The 25810-nt window shown below is 40.7% G+C and overlaps 1 protein-coding gene across 2 annotated transcripts in view; it reads left to right on the forward strand.

Moving 5' to 3' along the window:
• SLIT3 (slit guidance ligand 3) overlaps nucleotides 1-25810 on the forward strand; it is a 472700-nt gene that overhangs the window by 377655 nt on the left and 69235 nt on the right. For both annotated transcript variants that reach the window (XM_050312542.1, XM_050312543.1), the window contains 6 exons: nucleotides 1148-1280; nucleotides 10183-10251; nucleotides 11326-11397; nucleotides 11579-11650; nucleotides 17449-17520; nucleotides 21930-22093. In XM_050312542.1, coding sequence (XP_050168499.1) covers nucleotides 1148-1280; nucleotides 10183-10251; nucleotides 11326-11397; nucleotides 11579-11650; nucleotides 17449-17520; nucleotides 21930-22093 — 582 coding nt within the window. The remainder of the gene's footprint in view (nucleotides 1-1147; nucleotides 1281-10182; nucleotides 10252-11325; nucleotides 11398-11578; nucleotides 11651-17448; nucleotides 17521-21929; nucleotides 22094-25810) is intronic.

Here is a 25810-nt window from a genome sequence, read left to right on the forward strand (position 1 = left end):
AAGGACTTTGAATTTTGTTTCCAGTCATTAAGCTCAGCTGGGGAGAAAACTAAAAATAAAAAGTCTTCCCTGTTCACTTCTAGGCTGGTGGTGCCTCCCCAGCCCCCTGAATGCAAATGATTCCCTACCCGTGCAGTTCGGGGGTCATTCTGTTATCTTATATCAGGGCTTTCAGTCTTGTTCTTTAACCTCAGTGCTTGTGGGTGCCTCCAGCAGAGAGAAGAAAGGAACAGATCTGCCTCAATTAGTCCTTGCAGCGGCTGAAAGGCAGGACCGGACGGCACACAACAACAGCAGGCTGCGTGCTCCGTGTCTGTGCTGCCTGTGCTCACACACAGTCGGGTGGTTCCTCTCCCTGTCATCCCGGGAATGTGCCACTAAGTGTTTCCTTTCGTGTGCATCGTGATCCTGCCCCATGCATGTGCCTTGTGTTTTGCAAAGCCTGTTGCTTTTGGGGAAAATCCACGCTTTAATGTTCTCAGCTTCAAAGGGTTGGTTTCTTCTGCAGAAACCCTATTGTTCTTCAATTAAAAGATTTAATCTGCTGTTTATGGACCTTGGAAACCGCTTTTGGAGAAAGTAGATATTTTTATGTGTGCACAGATGGATTGCCAGCAGTTGGGAGTATTCTGCTTCACGTTGTTGTTTGCCTGGCTATCGTTGTCAAAAACAACAATTCAGATGATAAACAAAGTGCCAGGCCGACTTTAAAAAGTAAAAAAAATAAACATCTGAAAGCTGAATTTTAAAAAAGTCTTCCTAAAGCAGGGTAGGTAATGAATATAATTTGTTTAGATGAATTTAAGGGCATCTTAGATGGTGGTCTTAAATTCATCATAATTCATTAAATTAATGGTCAAGTTCTCCATTTTCGCTGGGACATTGTGGGTGGGGGAAGGACCTGGGATTCACACAACTGATTGGACTGCGGTTTGCAGAATTACAAAGTAGATTCTCCTTAAAAATGTGGCTGTTCAGTGTATGATGTGGTCATGTTGCCTGAAGAACCTGTCTGAAGGCTGACCCAAAGGTTCCCGTGGATTCAGAGATGCCTCTTCTTGGTCCTTGTCGGCAGTTTTAGCTTCAGAGGACGACGATTTGGCCTGGAAAACTGAACTGCTCGTATCCCACCTCTGTCTCTGTGCAGGTAATGATGAGAGCAGCTGCTTGCTTTCACCTCCTTGTCCTTCCCAGTGTACCTGCGTGGACTCCGTGGTTCGCTGCAGCAACAAAGGGCTGCGGATGTTGCCCAAAGGAATTCCCAAGGACGTGACTGAGCTGTAAGTTACCTTTTACCTCGCCCCTTTTCATCAGAAGTTCATGAAATTACATCATACTGAGGCTTTGTGGGTCCCTGGGGGTTTGCCTTTGACTTCAGTGATTTTGTGCTTTGGTGCTTCCCATATGTTCTGACCGTAATTTCTATACTTATTTGTCCCTTGACTGAATAAATTGCTCTGTAATGGGAACAGGGTTTATCTGTCCTTGTACCCATTAATTCTGGGTGTAGGGAGCAAATGCATATATTAGTATCAAGTAATCCTGTAGCACTTGTGCAAAGCCCAAGCTCACAACAGGCAGTTTGAAGGGATGATGGAAATAAGTTCCTGAGTTACGCAGCTGTGAGCTAATTATCCTCTGAGGAGACTGAAAAAAAAAAAAGGAAAAAGTAAGCTGGTGATGGAAACAAGGAATTCTTTTCTCCAAACCTCATGAAATGGCTAAAATAACAGACAATTAGATTATATGGTAAAGTAAATTCATCCTAGTTGAGAACCATCTTCCTTGTTGTCTTTTGGTCTGCTTTATACTGGATTTTCTTTCCATGGAAAGAAAATACACTGGTGGAACTGCTTGGCTTAAACAGTTGGCAGTAGAAATACTGAGCTTTTCCCCTTTAGGCCCTTATTCAAATCTATCCCAGGTGAGTCGTTACTGAAACTTGTTACAATCTCATCAACATTTCTATGTGAAAATAATTAGTTGAGTTAGTTGTATGTTCAGTGAATTTTATAATGAATTAAAATCTGATTCTGCTATTTTCTAGTATCTAGGATTATTTTTACTCCCTTCACAGTGGGAGAATGGGGTTTACACTACTTTTTGTACCAGTGTTGTAGTCAAATATAAGACTTTGCTGCTGAATGAGAAGGGTACTGGAAGTGCTTGTGGGAACTCAAATTAACATGGAAATTTTGCATTAATGAATACATCCTTGGAACACCATTGACCAGGGCATGGTTAATAGTGGTTTGCATTAAAAGCCACATCCTGGCCTGTAATCCCTTACATATTGCCATCGGTGGTAAGAAGTCTGCAAGGTGGTTTCTGCTCTGCTCTTGTTCAGGTTTCATTGCATTCAAATGGGACTTGCCAACACTAAGATATCACAGATGTTGCTTTGATTTCCACTGCCACACTGAGGAATTTTTATGTTTGAATTTTGCATATTGAGTATTACTGATATTATCTGATACACTGACAACGTAATTTTCACAAAAAGAGTGAAATTAATCTCACATTCTTGAAGACTGCTATATTTCTTAACTGTTTCTTGGCAAATGAGGCAATAGCCTGGAACTGAGCAGTTTGAGTTCATAGGAGTTTACGTGACTGTCTTCTTCAGTAGGAGCCTCTTGGCTGTGCAAAACTCTAGTGCAGCTTTCTGCTTTCCATCCAGAAATGTGTCAGCAGAACACAGTCAGCCACGGACTGCCTGGCTCTGAATATTTCATGTTCTGCAAATATAACCTTGAATCTGTCCCAGCTGTCTCAAAATTCAATCCTGATCTCACTCTCAACCAACAAAAATTGAGCTCCTTATTTGTATCTATACCAAAAGATGGGCTGCAGGTACTGAAGCAAGAACTTTCATGTGTTTGTGGAAACTGTGGCAAGAATGAAGCAAGTAAATAACAAATAATCAATCTTACTTGCCTTTCTTCTGCGTCCAGATTGAGATAAAGATGTTGCCCATCATCTAGAAAGGACTATATCATGCAGGTTCTAAGTTACCAGTGTGAACTTACACGTTTTAATTGTTCTGTGTTTGAGAATTGCTATTGCTGATGTGATAAACAGCATCTGCTGTGCAACTGCACCTCTTGCACTCCTAAATTCCTTGAAACGTCTCCTGAGCCTGGAGTATCCTCTAGAGGCTGTTTTGTGGTGGCAGTGGATATCTGTTTAGCTCTTGAAACCAGAATGCTCCTGAGGTACCTGTTGCAGAAGATCTTTAGAGAGAGCCACAGCAGCCTCCAGAGCAGGGCTGCCTTCACCTTCCTCCCTGGTACAGCCCTCAGAGGTGCTCAGAGACACTAAAATCCCTTCCCATGTTACCAGTGCCCCCACTCTCCTTCCTCACTCCCACATTCAGGATCTCTGGGCAGTGTCCTTGGGTCCCTGTGCTCCCACCAGGCACTCGCCCGACCCCACGGCCGCTGAGGACAGAGGTGGTGACAAGGGGACAGCAAGGACATGAAACCCCTCCTGTCCTGGCGGCCCACAGCCCCCTCCCTGCAGGAGACCTGAGCAGGGATAGCATTCAGGGGAGCGTTTTAGTGCAACTTTTACGAATGTCACCAGCCTGACATTTATAAACTTCCACTATTGACGTGTTCATTTACCGGGCGCATGAGCTGCAGTGCTTTTTTATTAAACTGCAGTGTTTTTATACAACATGGCTTAAGGGAAAAGAGCTGCCACGTATCTAGTTAAACCAGTCTGTTGTGGCTGAATACAGCCTTCTCAGAAGTTCTTTTAAATTCTTTTAGAGGTCTTAAAATAGTCTTAAAACAGGAATCCTTTCCTCGTAACAGCTATTAAATAGCAATGTGCAAAACCGAACATATCTCTTGCACAGGCACACAGGGAAAACGTTACCCTTTCTGGGTCAAATTTCACTGTACCTAAGCTCAGCAAAAAAGATCACCAGCAAAGTTTTATTGCATGGTGGACTAGAGACACAGGCTCACTCCTTCCAGCTTTCTTCCAGAGTTTCTGGTTTGGATGTGTATGTAGACAAGGCATGTGAAAACCATTATCTCCTTCATATTTGGAGCTTGGAATGACAGGAGACATCCCTGTGTTTGGTTTGTACCACCCCTGGGAGGAGGGATTACCTTGGCAGGGAAGGCTTCCATCTAGAACAGAGCTGAAAAGACCACTAAGTCTCCTGGCTTTTTAGAGGGATGATGATGCAAGAAATTTCTAATTCCCATTTAGTCCTTCACAAAACACCATCGTCATGGGCAAGCTTTGTTCCAGCTTCTTGGGAGTACGAAAATAATTTGTTGTTTCTTGCAAATTCCTTCGCTGTATATTTACAAACTGCCTGCATTTTTTCCCCCACTGCTTGCCCTGAAGAGAAGTCTTGGGTTTTTTGGCCACACTCAGTTTTCTAGTCCAGATGTTCAGAAGTAAAACGTTCATGCAATGAGCTGGTTTGGAACTTCGCCTCACTGCTGCTTAGTGTTTTAGGCTTTCCTTTCCTTCTACTTTTTTCCCCCAATCTGTTTGAACCAAGCTTCCCATGCTCTTTTTCCTTCTATCTATTACCTCAGTGTGTGAACACTAGTTTGTTGGTTTTTTTTTCTTTTTTTCCCACAAAAGTATAGTCTATTTCTAATAAAGTCTTATCTGACAGCATCCAGCTGCTTTTATGGACCTACAGCAAATAATATTTTGCACTGGGGAAAAACACTGGAGGCAATTATGTGGACGGCGTGTGCACAAGCTGTAACATAATGAGCGTGGTGTGTTTTAGAATAAATATGTACTCATCATGTCATCTTTGGGCTCCAAATGTTGTCATGACACTGAGCTATAGGATTGCACTGGTGGGATTGTTAGGAAAACCTGCATCCATAGATCATTGTTAGTGATTGTTTTTCTTTCCATTTATATTAGTGCATACTAATATTTGCGTTACTTTGGCCATTTCTCTTTCTCTCCTCACAAACCTTCCCTCTCCCGTTTCTGTGTCTTGTTCTTTGTGGTAGGCTCCTGTGCTTGACACATCAGTTTTCCCATCTACCTGGAGGTATTTACCACCAATCTCAACCTTCCTTTCCATCTCCCAAGGCACTTGTGATTTCTTTTGACTTGTGACTAAAAATAGTGGCTCGTACCTGGGCCATGCAAATTGGTGCCATAAATATGCTCAGAGCAGTTAGTTATGGTACATGTAGAATATTGCAAGAGTTTAGGACCATTTTTCAGTTTGCCTGTGTTGCTGCTGATCAAAGGGAAGCTCTGGAGTGAGATATCTGATGAGAATCATCTGCCTGAGAATGCAAATGCTCCTGCTTGTCTGGAAATCCACTCTTTTACACACTGACCCTTAGCACGGGCTTCAGTGAATTTTCCTGTGATAATAAAGGAGAGAAAGAATTTAGATCAAAGCTTAGGCTTACCTGGGTCTGTGTCACAGGAAGTTTTACACCCTGCTTAATTCTCTGGAGGGCCATTTTCCCACTGAGAGAAGGGATAGCTCTGTAGAGGTTATTTTAGTTGCAGATGAAATACAGGACTTATTCTGCATTTCAGATCTGATAGTTTAGAAAAAGTAAATGGTTATGAATACTATCAAATCAAATGTTCAAAGACTGGTAAAGTTTGAGTAAATATGAGAAATGTGACATTAGCACTAATAGAGACTAAAAGTATGTTTAACTTTAGGGCCTTCCCTTTCCTCAAACACATTCATGTGTCTGTGTGTCAGACATGTAGGTTGTGATCTGTACAGCAAATACAGCAAAATCTGGAGTCCAAATTTACCACAGCTTAAGAAAGTTCAAGATCCAGATTTGTGCCTAGATCCACACTTGAATTTTGGTTCTTCTCAAGAAACTGTAATTGAAGCTCTTAAAAGTCATGCCTTGTGGATGTTTCCTCTTTCACAGTCCAATTCTTTTCTAGACCACCATTTTTAGGAACTTAAACTTGACTCAAACTGTTAGGATATTTGGTATCTGCATCCAAAAATTTCAGAGTATAACTTAATTTTATAGCTTCGTAAGATTGTCATCTTTTTTTGTGTGATGTAGCATTTTGTATGAAATATTTAAAGGCATTAAAGGACAGGCTTTGTGCCTTTTCAATTACTGCCCAAGAACTGATTTCTCCCTCTCCAGTTTCTTAGCACAGATTGCCACTGTGAGCTTGACTTTATGGCTGAATAGACATTTCAGTACAAAAAGGAGTCCAAGTGATTCAAATTGTTACATGATGCTTTGGCACCTTGTGCTGGTTATATCACCTCCAGTCCAAGTGGTTTCGGTACGAAAATAGACCAGTTGGAAAAAGAACAGCTGTCATCTTTTATGCATAGTTTTAAATTTTTTATGGGCAATGTTAGTGTGTGTGAAAGGTGCTGGATGAGCCCTGGGGCCATTCCCACAGTGGCAGCCATCCTGGCCACTTACCCATCTCCAGCCATGTTTTCCAAGAAGCTTTTCCAGGTAGGAAGGGGATGTCTTTCTATGAGAACTGAACACATATTTGGGGGGATTTTTTCTGTTTGTTTGTTTGGGTTTTTTCAGTTTTTGCTTTGGTAATTTCTTGTTGTCATCATTGAGACTTGAACATTCCCAGCAGCATTCACAGGATAAAAAAGCAATTTCCAATCTGATATTTAACCTAGAGTCTAAAAACTTCAGGAAGCAAATGGGGTTGTTTTGGACACTATTCAGTGTCTGTATTAAGGTAACTGACACTCACTCTTGACTCTGTATATTAATAAATTGACTCCAAGCATTAAACTTAGACGTATATTTTTTGTTCATACCAGAATTTCTTTGTGTATCAGATGCCATGGACATCATCTTCCTTTGGCTAAGAACTGAAAAGCATTTAAAATGTAATCTTCCCTCCACATCCCTCTTTTTTTTTGTTTGGGCAGGGGGTCTGTAGCTTCATCCGTGGTATTTTATTTGTATATATGTACACATATACAAGTTTTGCAACTCTCTCTGCCCATACACCCTCAGGGATAGTTCTGTTATTCACTATGTCCAGCTTCCAGCCCTTCTGCAGCCTCCATCCATCATGTTTAGCCCAGCAAGCTGGGGAGCTGCTGCCCCTGCACCCCCCAGCTCTGACAGAGGCCTGGCCTTCACTGGCAGCAATTGGTTTCTTCAAATATTGCAGCTCAGATCCTCCTGATTCTTGGCAAGCTCTTATGCCCTAAAAGCTCAGTGTTTTGTGTTTTTTTTTTTTTCTTCAAATTCCCTGCATTTAAATGTGCTTTCAGAATGAAATGCTTAGAAAATGCTGCCATGCTTTGGATAATGTGGTGAGAGGTTTAACAGTGGTGAATTGTTCTTGTGCGTGCATGAAAAGTGTGTTATTGGTACTTTTTCTGAGTAAAATTGTGTTTGTTCAGAAACTGTACCACTGGTATAAGTATTGCAGTTTTCTGCTAGCACATTTATATAACCATCAAATTGCTGCAGTGCAAATCCAGAGCTATTCAAAGCAGATCTTCTGTAGGAGTTTAACTCCAGGGGTCTGCATGTCTATGTTAGTCTGAGTCATAAAGCACTGGATTAAAATGTGCACCCTTGACTTTTGAGTGCACCAGAAAGCAAAATAGGAGGGGAAAAAAACCTTGGCTCACTACCATCAGTTTGTTTAAATTGCAGGCTGTTTCATATTGAGATCAACAAGAGAATATCCTGAAAAAATGTTTCTGAAGATTTCAACATATTGCAAGAGCTGAGTCTCCTTTCTTAAACGAAAGTCCTATATAACTTCCAAATACATAATACATGACCTGCTTTTGATTTCCTTTGGAAATCCTTTGGATTTTACATTTGAAATAAAGGCTGGAACCTTGACCTACCCTCTTGCCTGGGTTTGGGGTTTGAGATTTTCTGGGATGAAGGAGAAGGCACAGACTCCCAGTAACTTTCTGCGTCCATAGCAGAGCATGACAGGGGGAGTGAGACGTGGCTTGCCCTGTTTAAACAGTAACACGTGTGGCTGAATTCTGAGGATCCACATAACAATTTATGCTGTGACTTCACCAAGGAACTCCGCTTTTAAAATAATTTATGACAAATTTAGCCAAAATGGAGCAAGTGAGTTTACACTTGCTGACTGTGGATGTCCATGGGAGGTGTAACTGTGGCACAACTAACCCACAGTCTGGCTAGTGGCAATCTCTGCCAGCAGAGCTTTTGGATGTGCAACACTGTCGCTCAGTGCTTATGATCACTGTCAGTGGAGAGATTAATTTGTTCAGTGGGCTTTTTTCATTGAGAAAGAAATGTGCTTTTGGTTAAAAAGTCAGAAGCCAATAGTCCTGCCTTGCCCAGCCTAATCCTGGCAGGAATTAGGAAAGCTGCAGTGCATGTGCTGAGGTAACTCTGCCTGATGGCATCCTGTGCACAGGCAGGAGGGATAACTGTGAGGCTGGTTGGAGTAGTTCAGTTGGAGAAGTTCAGCTGAAAAGAGATCTGAAGCAGCAGCAAAGGGTGAGAGGGCGTTATGCTGAAATACAAGGGGAGAAAATGATGTGACAGTTATAAAATGTCTTATGCAAGAAATACTGTTAGTGTTTATAGGCTTTTATTTTTAAATGATGTAAAAATAAAGTTTGTGGGAAAATTTTCTTGGATTTAGTTTACACAAGTATCTCTGTGTTGTTACAGTTAATGTAGGGGGGAACAAACAGCACCATAACAATCTATTATTATTGTTGTTTGCAGTAGTAAAAGCAGAATAAGGAGGTCTGTTGCCAAAGAAAAGGAAATTGTATGTGTGGAATAAAAATTCTTAACATGATTATCAGATTCTGTTTTCGGCAGCAGAGGCAGCACATTAAGTGTTCTGGTGTCTGTGGGCTGCATTTCCTGGCTACACTTGATTTTATTTCAAAACATGCCACATCAATTGCATTGTCTGTCTATCTTAAAAAAAATCCCACCAAGTATCTTTTAAGGAAGGGAAATATCATTTCATCTTTTATCCCCACCTGTGGAGGGAAAAATCCCTTCCTCCTACACAGTGCTTTCTGAGAAGGCTGAATTTGTTTCCCTGGTAGATGTGGCTTCTGGCAGATGTCTGGAGGATCCCCTTGGCACTGCCAAGGTCACTTCCCACTGGAGACTTATCCCTTTGGTATCCTCCAGTGATGCACTTTCACCTAAAAGCCAAGGTTAAGGAGAAAAACTCCAGCTCTGTCTCTAGTTTATTATAATAAACAGGAACCCCCCCACACCCTCCATCCCATTGCTACCACAGGTCAGCTGTGGAGTCTGGAGTATCCATGCTCTCTTCTGGGCAAACTGTTTGAAAGTATTATATTTGTTCAGGGTTTTTCTCTTGGTTACTCACTGATTGTGTTTCTTTAGTGAAGAAAAAACTGCAAAATGCCGGCACAATATGCCTGTGTGATGACATGGGGTTATCTCAAAAGTCTGTGCATGCAAATGCATAGAGACACATTCGGTGGTGTCTCAAACAATTTCCATGCTGGAAAAACAAGATGTTTTATTAAATATACTTAGTGCCTGTAGGAGGAACCTCTATTCAAAGAGAGCTTGGTCTTTGGTCTTCAACTGACACCAAGTTTTCCTCCTGTACCAGCACACTGTGAAAAGGAAAGGTGAGGAGGGTGTACGTGCCACAGTCGGAATTGCTGTGATGGACGTGGCATCAAACTTGTGGATGTTTCTGCTGACACTGGAATAAGTGGGACTTTTTGCAGCCCAGAGGTCTGGCAGTGCAGCTCCTCTTCCCGTTCTGACTGTACAAGGAACTTAAACTCACAAGACAAACCTTCCCTAACAGGGTCAGGGAGCAGTCAGTGCTGTTACACAAACTTGTTAAAGGTAACTTTAAGTTCAGGGCACAAGCCGTGCAATTTTTCTCCCTTCCTTCAGTTGCTGTCATAGAAGAACCAAATGGTCATTTCTGTTTGCTGTAGGCCAGAGATCCTTTATTCGCTTCCAAGTCTTAAAACAAATAAAATAAATCAATACACCGCTGTCATGCTTTGCATGTGGGGTAATTCACTTATAAAGGGAAAACTGCTGGAGTTTCAAAGCAATGAATCAAAGGAAATTTCATTAGTGACTGACTGTATATTTTCTCATTCATGGTGCCGATTGAGTGACAAAAGTTCTTGTTAGTATGTGTTTGTGTAATTGTCAAATTGTCAAATCTGACTTTTTTCAGGTACTTGGAAGGAAATCATCTGCCTGCTGTGCCGAAGGGGCTCTCTGCCTTCAGACACCTGACACTGATGTAAGAAACACGTGGTTTCAATGGCAAGAAAAATGACATGGCTCTTTCTGCACTGTGTTGTTGGTGGAAGATAAATAATTAGTATTTGAGGGGTGAAAAAAGCCCCACAAACCCCCCAGACCTTCTGTAATTTGAATTTGGAAAGAATTTCACAGTGGCCACTGCTGCCAGTAAGTGTTCATAAGGAGTGAGGTGCCTGAGAAGCCCCTTGCTCTGCAGGAGCTCTCAGCCTCTGTGAGAGGGCTAAACTCACCCAAGCTGCTGCAGTTGCACTTGGCAGATTTATCTGTGCAAAGCTGTAAAGGTCATTAACAGAGGAGATGCATTAATTTGTGCTAGGTGAGGCAGTATTTATGGTGCTAAGGCAGCGATAATTTGCATGGCTGTTTCTGCTGTCAGCTGTCATAGAGACAGAGACACAGCAAGACTTTGTTCAGTAAAGCCCTGCCTGAAATACACAGGAGTGAAATTCCCTCCCTGGACTATTTATCAGAAATTTTCAAATGCTGTTGGAATCAGCTGGGCAGGTACTCAAGTCAAATGGGCAGAACAACCTCAGAGAAAAACAACACAGAGGAAAAACTGGAATCCTCTATTTTAAGAGAGAGTTTTATTTGGCAACATCTCTAATTTTATTTGTTTTCAAGGAAGACCAACAACAAAACAAAATGTTCTGGTTGAGCCTAAAAGACTTTTTAAAATGAAAAATGAAATTTTGTTCTAGTAGCTGTCAGTGTGAAGAGCATATGGAAATTGTGTGCCCGGAATAGATTGCAAAGCAAGTTGGGACAGTAAATATTCAACACTGCTTGTATCCTTTATTGATTTATCCTTCTTCATTGAATGTTATATGCTGGAAATAAGTCTTAATATTCCGAGTCTGAGGCTTTTTAGTGGAGTCTGATCTGCTTTTCCTGTAGACCTTATTCAAAGCTGGTTAAAAAATACAACAGTTGATAAAATGTGACTTTTCAATTGCTGCAAGCATTCTGCTGTTCACATATTATGTAATCCTTTAAAAAAGCCTTATATCTCAATTCATACATGCAAATGGTATTTTCTCTGTTTCCTCAGTGATTTGAGCAACAACAGCATCAGTGTGTTGGCCAATCACACCTTCAGCAACATGACCCAGTTATCAACCCTGTAAGTGGCCCAAGGTTTTGGTATCAGTGTTAATTGCTTTTCAGACACCATCTTAGGTGTTGAGCAATTAATGTATAACTTTTTAGTTAAATGTGTGGCTTTCCATGCTTCCCTGTGGTTGAATTGGAAGTGAAATAACCAAAGATATCCAGGGTTGTAACTCTGCTGTCTCCTTCTCCAGCATCCTGAGTTACAACAGACTGCGCTGCATCCCCGTCCACGCCTTCAACGGGCTCCGGTCCCTGCGAGTGCTGTAAGTTCCAATCCTCCCATGAGCTGAACTGCAGCTTGTTAGGATGCAGTTGATGGCAGGGAGGGTTTTAATGAGCAGGTGGCTTTCACTTGATCCAGTATTCATGAATACTTTCACACCACGAGCTCCAGTGTACTTGCACTTGGGTGCAATATGTCCAGTAATGACTAGAGCAGGTAAGTGCTAAACTTCTAGGGAAGCAATTTGCATATTTGCAGGATGAATGACTTTTCTCTGATAGCTCAGGGACAGGAACTATCATGAAAACAGGCCTCCAAGAAACTGCACAGAGTCTTGTCTCTTCTGCTTGAACAGTGTTTTGGTGCCCTGAGGGCTTTTTTCTTTGTCTGTAAAAGCTTGATCATCTTTCAGAGTGCAAGTTTCCATTGGATGCTTCAACAAGAGAGTCTTAATGGAAAACTTGGACATTTTCAGAATATTTTCTATTGATTGAGATTTATGCAGGCAGGCTTTTACATAAAAGAATGCAGTCTGAGGGAAGTTAGAAGCCCCCACACTAAAACACTGAGTAAGTCAGTGGCTGGGCACCAGCAATGTTGAGATGCCTGTCTGAAATATTTTTGAGTTGTGAATGAAATTTCACCTCCTATTGACTGTGGCATACTCAGAGATATCCATGTGTGGGTTATTTCTTGGGAGGTCCTTTTCTGCACTCTTTCTTTCCAGTGTAGCTGCTTTCACCAGCTTTCTGGATTGAACAATTTGCTTTCAGTCTCTTCTGGAAGTCATCTTTATATTGTCTCGGAGTGTGGGCCTGTTCCTTTCAGCAAGCAGCCCCTTCCCAGCTTTCCTTAGGCATCTTCTGAACTGGTTCCTGCTTCCAGGTTGCATTTACTGCCTCTCACTTGCCATCAGAAACAAACCCCGGGCTGGGTTTGCTCGGTTGCTTTGGTGGACAGATGCTCCAGGTGCAGCTGTCAGGACAAGGTGGAGAAGCCACTTTCCTTCCTTCTCACAGCCCAGAAACACAAGTGGGTCACCACAACTTGCACAGTAACTCGAGGGAATAAATTAAATAGCTTATCTGTGTTGAGATTATTCAATGTGCTGAAGGAGAATGGGCTTTGAACACCGAAAGGTCAGGACAGAGGAGTTGAAGAAAATGTCCTGAGTGCTTTGGAACTTCACATTAATATTTGCTATTTTGTTTTGTTTTGTTTTTTTAAAGTTAGATGTCATTCACATGCAGAAGGATATGTTAATTAAAAGAGCAGTGGGTGCTGTGCACTGACTCCATAAATGTGCAATCAGAGCGTTGACATGGGCAGCCCTGCGACTGTGGGAGCAGAAAGGCAGCGCTGCTTGGCCGAGACCTTTCACTGTGGTTTCAGTGGTAAAAGAGATATCTAAGTTTCAGCCTCCTAAATTACAAGGCAGCTCTGGATTCCCAGTTTTCATTAGTAAAAACAAGAAAGATATGTGATTTGGATTTGTTGCTTTAAGTTTGGCTTGGGAGCCTGATTTCCAGCGCACCAGGACGGTCACATTTGAGCTGTTACATGAGACCTGAAATTCAGCCACAGATTAATATATTCTGTTTCATGGCCAAATAAATTATTCCATATGGAACTGTCTTCTGGCCTGCTTCTGATATGCAAGCTAGCTTGATTAAAGCTAGTGTGGGGCTCTCTCCCCTGAATTACAGTGTAGATAAACCATCCCTCCCTCTTTCCAATAGCCACAATTTGTCTTTTCACTTCTACCCTTGCAGGCCACATATGGACAGAAACAAAGGGCAGTATTTTAATAACAACTGTAATCTTTTTGCTTTTTAAAATTATTTGCTAATCAAATTGAAAAAATATCTTCCTCCTTCAAGGGAGAATCCCCCCCACACTGTCTTGCACAGAGCAGTGAAATGAAGCCTAAGTGGGAAGCTCTGCCTCATCTCCCTGCATTTGGAAGCCTCCAGATTGATTTGATTCATTATGGCCCACAAAACTCTGGTATCAGCTACAACTTCTGCCACGTGTCATCAGTGTTGTTACTAAAAATCGATTCTCCAAAGAGAAAATGGTTTCCAAGCGACAGTATGAAATCTGTTATTGTCAGTTATTTATTATCCACACTCTCAGGGGAACTTAAAGAGAAAACATCAGCAAAACAATTTCCACATTTTTTGTGATAAAAAGAATACAGGGATCTCATTACCTTTGACTGTACATGCCTTTGAAGGTATCAGAGCCTTCTCATGCAGGCTTCTGTCTGCCAAATTACATTCTCTTTATTTTGGCCTCTACAGTAAATACAGTAAATATGTCTTTGAAAATCAGAATAATCATGCATGTATGATGCAACTGGTCCTTGACACATATTTCATCCTGTCCTCCCTCTCTTACACTTTTCAGCACAATCCCAGCTGAGAAAACTGCAGAGTCAACATGTTTATGTCTCAGCCTTAATATCTATCAGTGTTTACACAATCAGGCCTTTAATCTCAGTCTTCCCATGGTTTATCCATAATGGCAGCCCAAGTGTGCTGGGGACCACACGACACAGAGTCTGGAGAATTCTTTTAATAAGCAGAAGTTGATATCAGTACGTTTTTGTGCCAAAGCTATTACAGTGAAAAATTGTGGGTTTGTTTTTCAGTTCATTTGTCCAAAGCTAGTCTTCTTAGAAATTAAATGTAAACAGATAAAGGAAGCTGAGATTGAGACAAATTTTAAATATTGGAACTTTCTGGAAGACCTGAACAGATTATTTTAAAGATTATTTTTATTGTGTAATCACATATTTTTATATGTGATTCAGTTAAGAGGTAAAGAACAGAAATCAAAATACTTTCTCGGGTCACTAAATAATTTTCCATATTAGATTTTGGGGAAAAAAGAATAAAATGAGCTACTGGATATTCTACTCAGATGAGATATTCTACTTTTCTGAAAGCTAATGGATATTTACTGCAGTTCAAAGCTGAAACAAACAGTAATATGTGTGATGATAAAGCTCCCACTAATACTCTTTGGGCACAACTGGTTTTTGGAATACACTTTAGCTGCTGGGTGCTGCACTGATTTGACCTAACACAAATATTTGGCTGGTTTATTATCATTATTATTATTATTTTACATCAGAGAATGACTACTTGTGCCTATCCAGACGATCTGTAAAAGCTCTGCAGTTGTGAGCATGGAACACTGAGGCTTTCCCACTTTCCCTGGCATCCAAGCTGTGCTGGTTCCCGCGGGTTTGGCATCCTCAGGGGTCACTGTCAGTGTTTGCCCCTGATGGGATGTGGCTCTGTGAGCTCAGCCAAGCCTTTGGCCACGTTTGTCTTCCCTGAAAACACATCCCCTCTGTGCCTGCAGTAACCCAACGCTGCGGACAATGGGCTGGCAAGGCAGGACGTGGGAAGGGTTAGGGAAAGAAAAACAACCAAAGAACCCCAGCCCAGAAGGATGTGCTGAATTCATTTCCCTCCCTGAAGACAAAGGAATAAGTTAGTGAGATTAAGTTTTGACTTCAAGAATTAGTGTGTTTTGTTACTCTGTCCTCCAGATGAGATCCACATCACCTCAAATCCACACCCCTGCTGCTTACCAGTGTTTAGACAAGAGGATCCCTGGAAGTTGTGCTTTTGAGGGAGAACACACACATCAGTGTGTGAGCTTTAACTGTCCTAGTGTTAAAAGATTTTATTTGACCATTTGCTTAATAAGGATTTTTGATATAAAAATGAGCTCCTGTTGGTGATCCAAGAGTAAAAAGCTTTTGTTGCAGTATTGAATTACCTTGCCACTATTTATTATTGTGAGTTTTAAGTTTGTTAGCATTTGTCATTTCATTTTAGCTGCCTGGGTGATGATGTTGCTGACGTAATTTTTTTTATTAAAATGCAGGCATTTGCATCCGTGAAACATGGATCTCAAACATCAGTGTTTGAGATATGTAATAAAGCCAGTCATTTTTAAATGGGTTTTTGTTTTTGCTGGGATTATCTTCTTGCTGATAAATGGTTATGTCATTCTTCAGCTTCTCTTGGACGAAGTTTCCAGTACACCTAGGAAAGAAAACATCCCCCTTCACAGAACAAACACAACTGATACAGCATGAAGATAAATATAAGTTCTGCTATCTGTTCACAGAGAATCATCTTGCAGATCTTTAAGCTGTTTAAAAGATCAGAAATTAGGAATGGCTGCTTATTTAAATATGCTTACCTCATGGAAGTCTGAAGGAAGGAAAATTTTGATGACAGCACCTGGTCTTGCATCCTCATACCAACAAAACCACTCCTTATTTAATAGCTGTGGGGTTTGTCTCAGTCAGTTGGTCATTCTGTATAGAATTAGAGTGTGTTTTATCTGGAGTTACTGTGTGGGAGCTCATATCCTTCCTGTTCCTGGTCAGATTAATTGCTTGGAGATCCATCCTTTTATATGCCAAGTTATTACTAATAGCCAAAACCAAGGTGTGCTTAAAAGAAAATTTCAAAATCAGGATGTGGGGAAGGGAAGCTTTTGGCATACTGGCAGTGAGAACTGGAGAGAAGTGCCAGCAGGATAACTCTGCTGCAGTTTTTGTGGTTTTATGCTCTGCAGAAGGACATTGCAGCACAGTGAGATAGAAAATGCAGCTGCAACGAGCTGTGAAACGTGATTGTGGTGATGTTGCTTGTGCTCACATAGGTCACAGACCCAGGGATACAGGACAAGGAGGATCTTCCCCTGGCAAATTTGTCTTTTCCTTGCTGTGTGTGCTGACATAAGGCAGGGTGTAAAGGTAGAATTCATAACAGTTATAAGGTATCATGTAGATCCTGGTGCAGGTTATAGTCATGTTAGGGAAGGAGGGATGCAAAATAAGATGCTTTTGGTTTCATTTGGGGTTCTTGTGTTTTTCTGTGGGTCTAGATTTGGTTTGTTCTAAATCAGCTTAGTGTTTCAAGATATGTACTCTGACAGAAAAAGTGTGACTGCACTGTCAACAAATCACCAGGTAAGTTAGAAAATAAATGACTCGAGGGCAAGAGCTGCTACAAAACTGACACACAGCAGCCTTCTGTCTTCCAGCCTCCTCTGCCATGTCTGGAACACTGACAGTAATTCCCATTTATGCTTCCCTGTGTAACCCACACATAAATGTATTCCTTAGAAAAGAGATAAAGTGGATGCTTAAGTTGCCCTGGAAACAGGGGAGAACTCTTGCACAAGGGTCCTGAAAACCCTGCTAGAAAAATGTTTTAGTTTCTTTGCACAGGGTGAATAATGTCCTAAAACAACTAATTTCAAGTAGCACAAATGTATTTGTCAAATGGGTTTTAAAAACACCACACATGGAGGTATTTCCTACTGTAAGAATGGGACACTAGAAGGGGAAAGCACAGCTATATTTGCCTTCAGGGACCCTTGCTCTCTCCTAGGATCTCTCTGAAGTCAATATTTAATTTAACTTTCACAGTTCTTATTTTCCCTGTTCTGCTTTTGCTGTGTTTCTGGCCAATGGGATTCTATGAGAGAACACAGGTCTGGATGTGAGGGTCTGCTTGTCATCAATACATTTTTAATGGCATAAATAATATGTCACCTCTTTAATTTACAGCCGTAGCCACCAACCATTCTGATTGCATCATTGTTTTAAATGCCAGCATTTAGAAGTAGAAGTAATAAAGCATAAAGTGTGGAAGCTCAAGAGTTGTGAAGCTCATAGAAACTCTCAAAGAAACAGAATTAAATACCCTTTTTAAGCATTAATCCTTTTACTTGTGTAGCAAAGGGAGCAGGGAGCAGACAAAATACTGTGGTTTGATACCTTCCTTCTTCTCTCTCTTCCAGGACACTCCATGGAAACGATATTTCCACTGTTCCTGAAGGTTCCTTCAATGACCTGGTATCCCTGTCCCATCTGTAAGTACTTCTGCCTGGGTTCATCTGTTTGATTGATGGTTTCAGATTTATAAACCAGTACATGTTATTAGCAATTTAGGATTGCGTAGCTTTTCTGGTTTTCCTGCTCACTTTTCATATTGTGCTCTGGATATTCATAGTGCATCTGTTCAAAAGAAACAAAAACAAAAAAAAAATACTAGAACGTGTTGTGATTAGTTACAAAAATATTTTCTTAAGGAAAACCAAATGAGCAAGTGTGACAGTTTCCTTCTCTGTGGGCTTTGTGTTTAAGGTTTCCTTTCAGCATTGTTGATGTGAAATGCAGAGTGTGTTATGGTCTGAGAGTGAGACAGGAAACCTCCCACAAAGAGCAAATATTAAGCAAATGTGAATTCTTCCCTTAATAAGTGTCATATGTTTTGCATACTGGAATGTTGTCAGTATATGAACTTGTTGATGAATCACTACTTCAGACACATCTATTTAATCACTTGAAAATTGGTCATTTTACAGCATTAATACTTCATTCCACAATTTGCAAAAATTCAGGAAATTACTGTTGTCCTGGTGGGGGTCCAGGATATTTTTAAATGCAGTTCAGTTGATGAAAGAACTGTACAGACAAATAGCTGCAATGGCTACAAACTCAACCTGAAGCATTACACTTGGTGCTTTTTCAGTGAGATAGCGTGTGATGCTTCTCATTGTTAAACAATACATGTAAAGGAAAACTGATTTTGTGTAGCATATTCCTTGATTACTGTCCTCAAGTTATCAGAGGCTTGGGCAGGTCTTGGTCCCTGTGGGAAGTGGACCAGTTTCACAGGTTCATATGGATGTTTTCTGCTCTGCTGCTGATGGACACACATATTGAGGCATACAAACAGTTATGTGTGCATTTAGCATAGGTTTAAATCTATCTATTATCGCTTTGTAACCTCCAACGTGCCCTCCAGAACAGTTCCCTGAAGACAAGATTTAGTTTGTATTTATGTATTTTCTGTATAGAAGATATATCCTCAGACTGTGTGTTTCTGTGTGGCAGCTTTCTGCCTCTGTTTCTCTCCGGACAATGGAAATTAAAAATAGATTGGTGGGGGCCAAAATCATGTGAGCAATCTGGGTAACTTGAGCTGAGAAATAACCCTATTTGTTTCCAGCTTACACCTTCATATCATTTGATTTGCTCAAAATGTATTTGTTTTTCTCATTCCCAGTATAGTCAAGTCTTTTTGTGTGTTGTTTAGACTGAGCTGAAGCCCTGTGCCTCCTTTTGGAAGTGCACTGACACCTTCCATACTGGGGATCTGGCTTCTGGGGGTATTTTTAGAATAAGAGATAAACATATCGTGCCCCATTTGTTTGGATTTCCCTCGGGGTTCACTTTAAATGAAGTGCAGATACAGTTTTTTCCTGGGTAAACTGGTCACCTTAGGGAGTGATAAAACCCCCTTTGGCCCAACACAATCTCTGCAGTCTATCTGTTTGGATATATGTGCTGCCAGAAATGTAAAATACACAAAGCTCAAATGAACAGTAATAAATAGGATCCATAAAATAAATAAGACCTGTCTGGGGTGTAATTTGCACAGTTGAACAGTTGAATTTTACAGTGCAGTTGTGCTCTCCAGTTTCTTACAGAGGATCCTGAAACTTTTAGCAACCACGATGGATTTGTTCTTCACATGCCAGAAAAAGCTGTGCTTGCTCAAGCTAAGTCATACATAATTGAAAATAAATGCATTTTGAGCTCTTCCTCATATATAGGTCTTCAAGGGAAGAGCATGCACTTGGAGTCAGTTTGAAAATTACACAAGGAGTTGCTACTCATTGAACTCTTAGAGCAGGGGAGAAGGAAGTTTTATCTTAAGTGTTCAAGCTGTGTGTGCAAGGGTGGGATAGGTGTTATGGCAGGAGGGAGGTGAGTACCAGGGATTTGAGCCTGGGCCTCCTTTGTCAGCAAAATTAACCCTTTAGAATTGCAAAGAAGTATTTGTGTTGCACAGACAAAACTTTTGGGTTTAGTCAGGGTCTTTTGTAACACCTTTAAGTTGGTCTGTAACTGGAAGAACAAAACTGAAATCTAGATACTTCCATCACTTTCTCCACAGCTCTTTAAAGAAAATGTTCACCACATTTCCTTTGCCTTGTAAAACATTATATGGCTGTAATGCAAATTTTGTAACAAACTCTGTAGCTGATACAGCTCAGTGAAGTCAGGGGAAGGTTTGTATGTGCTGTCCACACACTGCTTTTGTTCACTATTTATTACTTTATTTACTTGAATCACACAGTTGTCTATTTAAGCCATGACTCTACTAAATTTTGTAGTCCATGCCAAAAATGCTACAGCACTCCTGGAGGATCAAGTGTAATATTACTGAATATCAACACAAAATCCGCTGGGGTGGAACTGAGACCTTTTGAGTTAGGTCAGTTCCTGCACTTGTCCTCACCATTCAGAGATCACCCAGCTCTGCTACTGATTCAGTGTCCCAAACACTGCCCACACATGAACTGCCCCCTTGGGGGGATTCCACAAGCCCTTGGTAACAGGTGCTGGGGACAGCAGGTATTTCCAACGTATTTCCTATAAACAGCTCAGATTCCTAATCCTGTTGAATCATGTCATCTTTACTCAAATTTACATTAATTACCTATAAAAATAACCCCTCCCCTTCTTTGGTGTTTTTTGTTGGTTGGTTGGTTTGGGTTTGTTGTTGTTGTTGTTGTTTTGTTTTTCCCACATTATCATGGATGAATTTATTTTAATGGACTTTACTGAGTAGCCTCAAAACCTGCCCAGCATTTTGAAAATGCTGCTGGTGGTATTTCATTACAGCACAAGATATTTTACATTCTGGAAACGTTTTGCTGTAATGTGCAAAGAAATTGAGAGAATATGTTAAAACTCATGAATGAAAATACAAGAATTCACTGGAGTTTCTAGAAATAATAAAAAACCCCAACCACTAAAAAAACAGCCAAAAACCCCAGCAAAGCACAAAACACAACCAGAAGAACAGGAAGATACATGTAATAATTTCTGCAGTTGTCAACAGTGTTATTGGTAATAATTTCTAGTGTCTATAGAGCAGTTTTATTTCTAATGTAGCTTATAAATATTAATTGACATGGTAACTAGCTCTGTTGTCCTCCCACTCTCATTTTTCATATGGCAGTTGCTCAATGCTGAAGTTGATTTCTCAATCCAGCTTTCACTGCTGCATTTTATTTGACCTTGGACAAGTGAGCCAGTTGATCACAGTTACAGGGTCAAAGAGTCAACCCAGTAGTTTTTTTCCATTGCAAGCAATGGATTTACAGGAGGAGTGGTTGGATATTTTTTAATGCTGTGCTGCACTACACATTTAATTTTGATGAATGAGGCCCAGACAGGGTTTGAACCTCTGAACTCTCATTATGAATCTGTCTAGGGCACAGTGGGTTCATTAGTCACTCCAGTAGAAATATATCAACAAATTTACTGAGGTTTCTGTCTTAATATCCTGTCTGATATGTTTTTATTTGAAAGAAGCTTCAGTTTAAAGTACCATCTTAAAAATAGTTTATAGCATATGCAGAAATTTTAAAGTCTAAAACCCAATTTGAATTACTGGTTTCTTTACTATCTCTTCCCTGTGCTAATCTTTATTTAGTTCATTTTCTTCCCACGGCAATTCAGGTGTTTTATGGTTAATGTCTTGTGTTTGCTTTGAGCAAAATAAATTCAGACACTCAACATGCATTTCCACACACTTTCAAAAATCATTTGAACTGACTTTTTTGAAGTCTGGACTCTGTCTGTAATTGACTGATTGCCTGAAAAGACACTTTCTCTAAGAGAAAGAGAAGTATAAATGAGTCAAGGCAGCACCTAAATTTAAGGTGAAAAGGTTTGTTTTCTTTTGGACAGATGTCCATAAATAAAGAAGAAGTTCTGAGAGTTACCATTTCACCACATAAATGCATCTTCAGCTATATGACCTAACTCAAATGACAGGTTAAGCAGCAAATGTGTTTTCAAAGCCATAAATAAACTTAGCAGACACCAGGGTGCAGTTCTGAAAACTGAGGTTATCCTCTGTGTGTGTCTCATCTGGAGAGGAGTCATTAACATGAGTCATCAGGTCCAAACTGAATTACACAATTCACTGCTTGAATATGCTCAGGAAGGACAAAGAATTAAATAAAGGAAAGCAATGTGATAAATTTTATGAAAGCAATGTCTGGTGGCATTGCTGGAGCACAGGTGTTTAAAAAAAAGGGATTTCTTGTTAGATATTTTTACAACTTCCCTACCTGTAGTGACGAGAACACTTCCTGAATACTCATCAGATCTTTCCCGCAGGACAAAACGGTGCCTCGGTGAGGTCAGAGCTGTTGTCTTTGCCAAGTAACCTCTGCTAATTGTTCTACCCCCCCAGGGCCCTGGGCACCAACCCCCTGCACTGCGACTGCCACCTGCGCTGGCTCTCGGAGTGGGTGAAGGCCGGATACAAGGAGCCCGGCATCGCCCGCTGCAGCGGCCCCGAGGCCATGGTGGACAGGCTGCTGCTCACCACCCCCACCCACCACTTCCAGTGCAAAGGTAGGAGCCATCCCCGAGCTCCCTGCCCTGTCCTGCTGCCTTCCCTCACAGGCACAGCTTCGTTTTTATGCTCTTGGGTTTAGGGTGCGCTTGAGGGCGCGTTGGGTCTGGCTTTGGCTTTCTGAGCCATCACGGTCCTTCCATTTTGCGTTTCCACAAGGTGCAGTTGTAGCTGCTCCACTGGAAGGAAAGCCAGGGAACCTCACTATATATATATATATATATATATATATATATTCCTGTTGCTCACACCAGATTATACAGTGGCACATTAGCACATGGAGCGCTAGAACTTATTGGAGCAAATAGATTGGTCTTGGCCTGTGACCTACCCCAGATAACTTGGGTAAAATAAGTTATTTTAAAATGTAGAGCACTCTAGTTACCATATACATGCACTTGAAAACTGAGAAACTTTCTAGAAAGCAGGTGTTTAGCAAAAGCACATTTTAATTTGTGCATCTGGAAGCTGTTCTCATCAGCACTGTATCAGAAGCTGCAGATTATGGAAAACTTGTCGTGTTTGAATGGAGGGTGCATTCATTCAGGAGAGGGTTGAGGTGCAGCTATGAACCATTAGGGGTACTCAGGGATAGGAGTGTGCTACACTAGAGAGCAGTCAGACAACTAAAAAGGAGCACACTTTTTTATAGGTAAAGTAAGTAGCTCATTAGTGACTGAAGATTTGGACATACCTCTGTGTTCTCATCGTAAAATAAGAGGTTTAGGAGGTCTCCTTAGGTTCCCAGCAAGTACTTGAAGGTGGAGGTGTATTTATAGTGGAAAAGATGGCTCAGTGGCCTCTCTTAGAAATGGAAATGAGGGCATAAAGCCTGTTTTTATGTGTCTCAGAGTGCCATGCACATTTACAGTACTGCTTGGCAGGGTGGTTTTATAGATGCTGGGATTAAACTGCTGAACAAACAAATAAAGGTGTTGAGGTGGGTTTAGAACACAGGTTCCCAAGGCTGAGCTGAATTTGATGTCCTTTCAGATATATCCTTAATAACTGTAACCTTACAGTTTAATTACTTTGAAATTTCAGTCTCAAAACTATCAGAACTCTGACTGTAATTATCAAACTACAGCCTTTACAATGGTCTCTCAAACATGAAGTACAAATATACCCTAAGTACTAAAAATACCAAATAATGCACTTGTTCCCATGAGGTGAACCACAGAAAATAATTGCATTTATATATTAAACAGGATCTGTAAATTAATCCAGAAAGAGAAGCTGGATGCTTTCTTCATTCTGAAACCAAGATATATCCATAGTTATGCTCACTCTCTCCCAAAACTAAACAAGCAGCTCTTAGGCTAGAGAGAAGTCTATGATCCAGGATATTAAAATTAGCTGTATGCTTTTTATGGAAATATTATTTCAGTCCACTAGAAAGCTGGTGGACTTCTAATATCCCAAAGTGGGACTTCCTACTGTCTCCATGGCTTGCTTTATCTGAATAGAAAAGGGACAAGAAGAAACTGCTGATGGTCTGGACAAGTGGCAGTAGAGTCCAAGAAGCATCAAGCCCTAGGAAAAATTCACCTTTGCTCATCACAATACATACATTTTGAAAAACAACACATGATTTGGTAGTCTTACTGCACGCATTTCCCCTGTGCATGTTTAAGGCTCATGCTGGGTGCATGTGCAGCTCCAGTACTGGAGCTTAGGGAGTGCTGAACCCTCTGAGTCCCTGTGTCACTGTGGCAGGAGTTGGCCCATCCTGAGCTGGGCACTGTGAGATGCAGTGTAAAGGTCGTGCACAGATGTCCTCTGTGACCTCCAGGAACTTTTATATTAAAAAAAAAAAAGAAGGTAGTTTAACTTATTCTTGTTAAAAGTGTGTTTTCAGCCTGTGACTGAGCAGGAGGTTATGTCTCAGCAGAGCCAAGAAAATAAAAGTGTGTAATGTGCAAGTCATGCAAACTCAGCTCTGTTTTTTATTAACTTGCCCTCCCAGCTATGCAGTAGAGGAAAGGAATGTGCTGGGCTGAGGGCATTTTGCTATATGGATTTATAAATCAAATCCACAAGGGCAAACTAATGAACTACTTGACTGCTAGGAACTAACACTGTTCTTATTAGCTCCTACATTGATTAGCTTTGATCTATGCTACAGGAATAAATGGAAAATGTACGCGTGTGTATTATGAAATAAATAAATAATAGAACAAATTCTTGCTTACTGACCTCTAAATCTGGAAGAGCAGCACTGCTGCCTGGCTCATGAGCTCTCCAAGGAGCTACCTTAGTTTATTCTTTGTATATTTTACCATCAGCACACAAGTAGCTCAGATATGTCGCGTTCCAGCCCCTGTCAGTGCCAGAAATTCAGGTGTGATTTCCTCTTGCTGCCCCAGCTCCAAGGTAAAAAGGGTGGCATTTAGTTAGATATAAGCACAAAGACAGAAGAGGATGACAAACAGTTGTTTATTAGGGTGTGGGTTTTTTATTTGTTACTTCTTGTGTGTGTTTTTAACTCGTTACTGAGTGGCCTGAAGGCACCACCATCAGTGCAGGACCAGGGCACAGCCCTTACCTGGCAGGGGCTCTTCAGCTGAGACCCCTTGGTCCCCATTTCTGCCGTGTTCTTATCCCTGTTGGTGCTCTGCAGGTGTTCAGAGTGAACAGAGAAGGTTTTTAGCTCATGCAGGACGATTCAGAGCAAATGCCTGACTGGAAGGGCTTTTTCATCCCTAGTTCTGGTAACTCTGGAGCTCCACCTTCTCCCAAACATCAAGTATAAACTTCTTTTTTTCACTTTCAGGATGTTTCGTAATGCTTACTACTTATAATGCAATATCAGAAGCTCTTTGCCCACTTCTGATGAGTACAGGACCTATTCTAAACTATTTTAAAGCATATTTCCTTAAAAATGAAACAAAATTATTTTAATATTATTTGATATCATTTAAGCCCTTTTAAAGTACTAGGCTTTCTTTTTTACATGTAAAAGCCAATGAGTTAATACTCATTAATAGTTGAAAGGAACATATTTTAAAAAAATCACCATTCTTTAACTATGAATATAACTGTCTAAATTAACTTTATGTAAAATCTCAACAATAAAATAATGATTGACTTGGGACCCCAAGTGTACTCAGTATTGTTTTGGTCTGTGTTTGTTTTCCTGCTCACCCACAAACATCACTATTTGTCTGGAAGATTTCTGTTTATTTCTGCAGATTCTGAGGTTTATTAAATGTTTTAAATATGGCCGTGTGTATTTACCTGAATACATTTACATCTTTGCATATTTGGCTTTTTTTGCATTTTGCCAAGGTAGCTGAATGCTGATGATCATTCTTCTGGGCAGAATAGGGAGAAAATAAGTTTTTAACTTAAGTTAAAATTAAGAATGGTAGAACCCTTTGCACCTAAATATTCCCATAAGCCTCTAACTAAATCTTTCTTGTGCATGTTTTTTATTTATGCTTTTGCATCTGCACTTTCATTCTTGTTACCAGCCATAGAAATGTCAGGTTACAGTTCCCTGGGGGTTGCTGTTTCAGGATTTCCAGCACGGAGAGAAGGAAAAATTGCTGAAAGCCAAATATATATATATATATAAACCCCACTCTCTGGAGGTTCCCAACATGGTATTTTTGTGTATGTTTGCATCTTCAGAATATAAGCATCATTGAGACTTTCCTAGCACTTGATTTAAGCACTTAAAGCCTCTCTGATCCCTGGAATCCCAGGCTGCTGTG

The sequence above is a fragment of the Myiozetetes cayanensis genome, unplaced genomic scaffold (assembly GCF_022539395.1).
Source record: "Myiozetetes cayanensis isolate MyiCay16 unplaced genomic scaffold, myiCay2020 scf17, whole genome shotgun sequence".
In the NCBI taxonomy this organism is placed as follows: Eukaryota; Metazoa; Chordata; class Aves; order Passeriformes; family Tyrannidae; genus Myiozetetes; species Myiozetetes cayanensis.